The sequence below is a fragment of the Rhinopithecus bieti genome, unplaced genomic scaffold, assembly GCF_001698545.2.
Source record: "Rhinopithecus bieti isolate Rb0 unplaced genomic scaffold, ASM169854v2 scaffold_28055, whole genome shotgun sequence".
Taxonomy (NCBI): Eukaryota; Metazoa; Chordata; class Mammalia; order Primates; family Cercopithecidae; genus Rhinopithecus; species Rhinopithecus bieti.
This window is the reverse complement of record NW_016812914.1, coordinates 995737-998601: the sequence shown is the minus strand read 5'-3', so window position 1 is coordinate 998601 and position 2865 is coordinate 995737. Positions and strand designations below refer to the sequence as shown.

Below are 2865 nucleotides of genomic sequence, written 5' to 3'. Positions count from 1 at the left end.
TTGCTAGTTCTTTTTTTTTTTTGAGACAGAGTCTTGCTCTGTCGCTCAGGCTGGAGTGCAGTGGCGGGGTCTCAGCTCACTGCAAGCCCCGCCCCCCCGGTTTACGCCATTCTCCTTCCTCAGCCTCCGGAGTAGCTGGGGCTACAGGCGCTGCCACCTCGCCCGGCTAGTTTTTTGTATTTTTTAGTAGAGACGGGGTTTCACCGTGTTAGCCAGGATGGTCTCGATCTCCTGACCTCGTGATCTGCCCGTCTTGGCCTCCCAAAGTGCTGGGATTACAGGCTTCAGCCACCGCGCCCGGCCTCTTTTTTTTTTTTTTTGAGATGGAGTTTCACTCTCTCCCAGGCTGGAGTGCAGTGGCGCGATCTCGGCTCACTGCAAGCTCCGCCTCCCAGGTTCACGCCATTCTCCTGGCTCAGACTCCGGAGTAGCTGGGACTACAGGCGCCCACCACCTCGCTCGGCTAATTTTTTGTATTTTTAGCAGAGACGGGGTTTCACCATGTTAGCCAAGATGGGATTGATCTCCTGACCTCGTGATATGCCCGCCTCGGCCTCCCAAAGTGCTGGGATTACAGGCATGAGCCACCACGCCCGGCACTAGTTCTTTTTTTTAAGAGACAGTTGTTCGAACCCAGGAGGTTGTGGTGAGTCTAGATCGCACCACTGCACTCCAGCCTGGGTAACAAGAGCAACACTCCATCTCAAAAAAAAACGAAAACAAAAAATAAGCAAAAATTAGCCAGGCATGGTGCCTGGCTACTCAGGAGGCTGAGGTGAGAGGATCGCTCATGTCAGAGAGGCTGAGGCTGCAGTGAGTTGTGATCACACCACTGCCCTCTAGCCTGGGCAACACAGCGAGGCCCTGTATCAAAAATAAATACATAAGCCAAGCATGGCAGCTCATGCCTGTCATCCCAGCACTTTGGAGGGCTGAGGCGGGCAGATCACAAGATCAGGAGTTCGAGACCAGCCTGGCCAACATGGTGAAACCCTGTCTCTACTAAAAATACAAAAAATTGCTGGACTGGTGGCGGGTGCCAGTAATCCCAGCACGTGGGAGGCTGAGGCAGGAGAATTGTTTGAACCTGGGAAATGGAGGCTGCAGTGAGCCGAGATCATGCCGTTGTATTCCAGCCTGGGAAGCAGGGCGAGACTCTGTCTCAAAAAATAAATAGGCTGGGCGCGGTGGCTCAAGCCTGTAATCCCAGCACTTTGGGAGGCCAAGACGGGCGGATCACAAGGTCAGGAGATCGAGACCATCCTCGCTAACACTGTGAAACCCTGTCTCTACTAAAAAATACAAAATCTAGCCGGGCGAGGTGGCGGGCGCCTGTAGTCCCAGCTACTCGGGAGGCTGAGGCAGGAGAATGGAGTGAACCCGGGAGGCGGAGCTTGCAGTGAGCTGAGATCCGGCCACTGCACTCCAGCCCAGGTGACAGAGCGAGACTCCATCTCAAAAAAAAAATTAATAAATAGAATAAAAATAAATAAATACATAAATAAATTAAATTAAATTACACTTTGTTCAGCCAAGCAAGTGTTCTGCTTGACTGCATAATATCTGGGAATATCCCCACAAACACATTTTGAAAAAGACATAATTCCCCCCACAGCTCAGCCGACTCTCTGACATTTGTTCAGATTTCAGGTCTGACCTGGTGGAACTGGAGACTAGTTATTCCCTCCCTGGAAGGTCTCCCTTGCTCTTCTACCTCCACTATCTTTTTTTGAGAGGGAATCTCGCTCTGTCACCCAGGCTGGCCTGCAGTGGTGCGATCTCGGCTTACTAGAACCTCCTCCTCCCGAGTTCAGGTGATTCTCTTGCTTCAGCCTCCCAAGTAGCTGAGATTACAGGCATGTGCCAGCACGCCTGGCTAGTTTTTTGTTTTTTGGGGGGCAGAGATGGGGTTTCGCTGTATTGGCCAGGCTAGTCTCAAACTCCTGATCTCAAGTGATCCACCTGCCTCAGCCTCCCAAAGTGCTGGAATTACAGGCATGAGCCACTGTGCCTGGCCTACCTCCACTGTCTTTCCCCATGAATATAGGACTGCCTATTTTGTCTCCTGGGGTTTTGCTGTCAGAGTGAAACTTATCTGTAAAAGAATAAGACTTCTCAGGGGCCTCTCAAAGGCAGTTGTTGGACTGAGCATTTTCCAAGGAGACTACTTTGAACCTTCATTTTGAATATCTGGATTCTGATCAGCTCCTTATGTCTTGTTATTTTCGTGTTTTGTGTATCTGATGGTCATCGTTCTACATGACTTCCCTCCTAGGGAGAAATCAGGCCACTCCCTATTTCTGACAGCCCTGGAGGTTTGTTGATTGACTCTCGGATGTGTTTATTTTCCAGACCCAGGTTCCTGCCATGGCTAGGGGTGGCTGTTGGCCTCGTCCTTACCCTCCACTGGGAATGTCTTTGTCTTATGCACGTAGTCTGCCTTGTTGTTGCAAATAACATTTCTGCTATAATCGCGGGATGCCCCGGCTTCTTCACTCCACTCAATGTAACCCCTTCCCACGAGCTCCACCTTCACTATGGGGTCCACCAGGGTGCTGTTCAGGGTTAAAATCATCTTCCCTTTTATGCTGGAGCCAGCCAGATAGATTGCATCCTTGGGCAGCACTAATTCGATCGACTTCACCACAGACATGGGGGGTTGGGGCGGTAGACAGACATCCCTCTCCCTCCCCCATGTCTCTGAAATTCCCGCTTCCTTGGCTCTAGTGAGGTAATCCATCTATGACATCACTCAGCTCAGAGTTCCGGGAAGTGGGGACCCCAATGGCCAGGAGGGGAGACAAAACTGTTGTTCAGGGTGGGTGGCTGATTGCGAAACTTGTAGTCCTCACTGGTTCCTTTTTA

The 2865-nt window shown here is 51.1% G+C and overlaps 1 protein-coding gene across 1 annotated transcript in view; it reads right to left on the bottom strand.

The window, feature by feature from the left end:
• The window catches only part of ARRDC5 (arrestin domain containing 5), a 14104-nt gene extending 11239 nt beyond the window's left edge, over positions 1 to 2865 (bottom strand). Inside the window, 2 exon segments of the mRNA XM_017847241.1 lie at positions 2401 to 2665; positions 2667 to 2865. Coding sequence (XP_017702730.1) covers positions 2401 to 2665; positions 2667 to 2696 — 295 coding nt within the window. The 5' untranslated portion in view covers positions 2697 to 2865.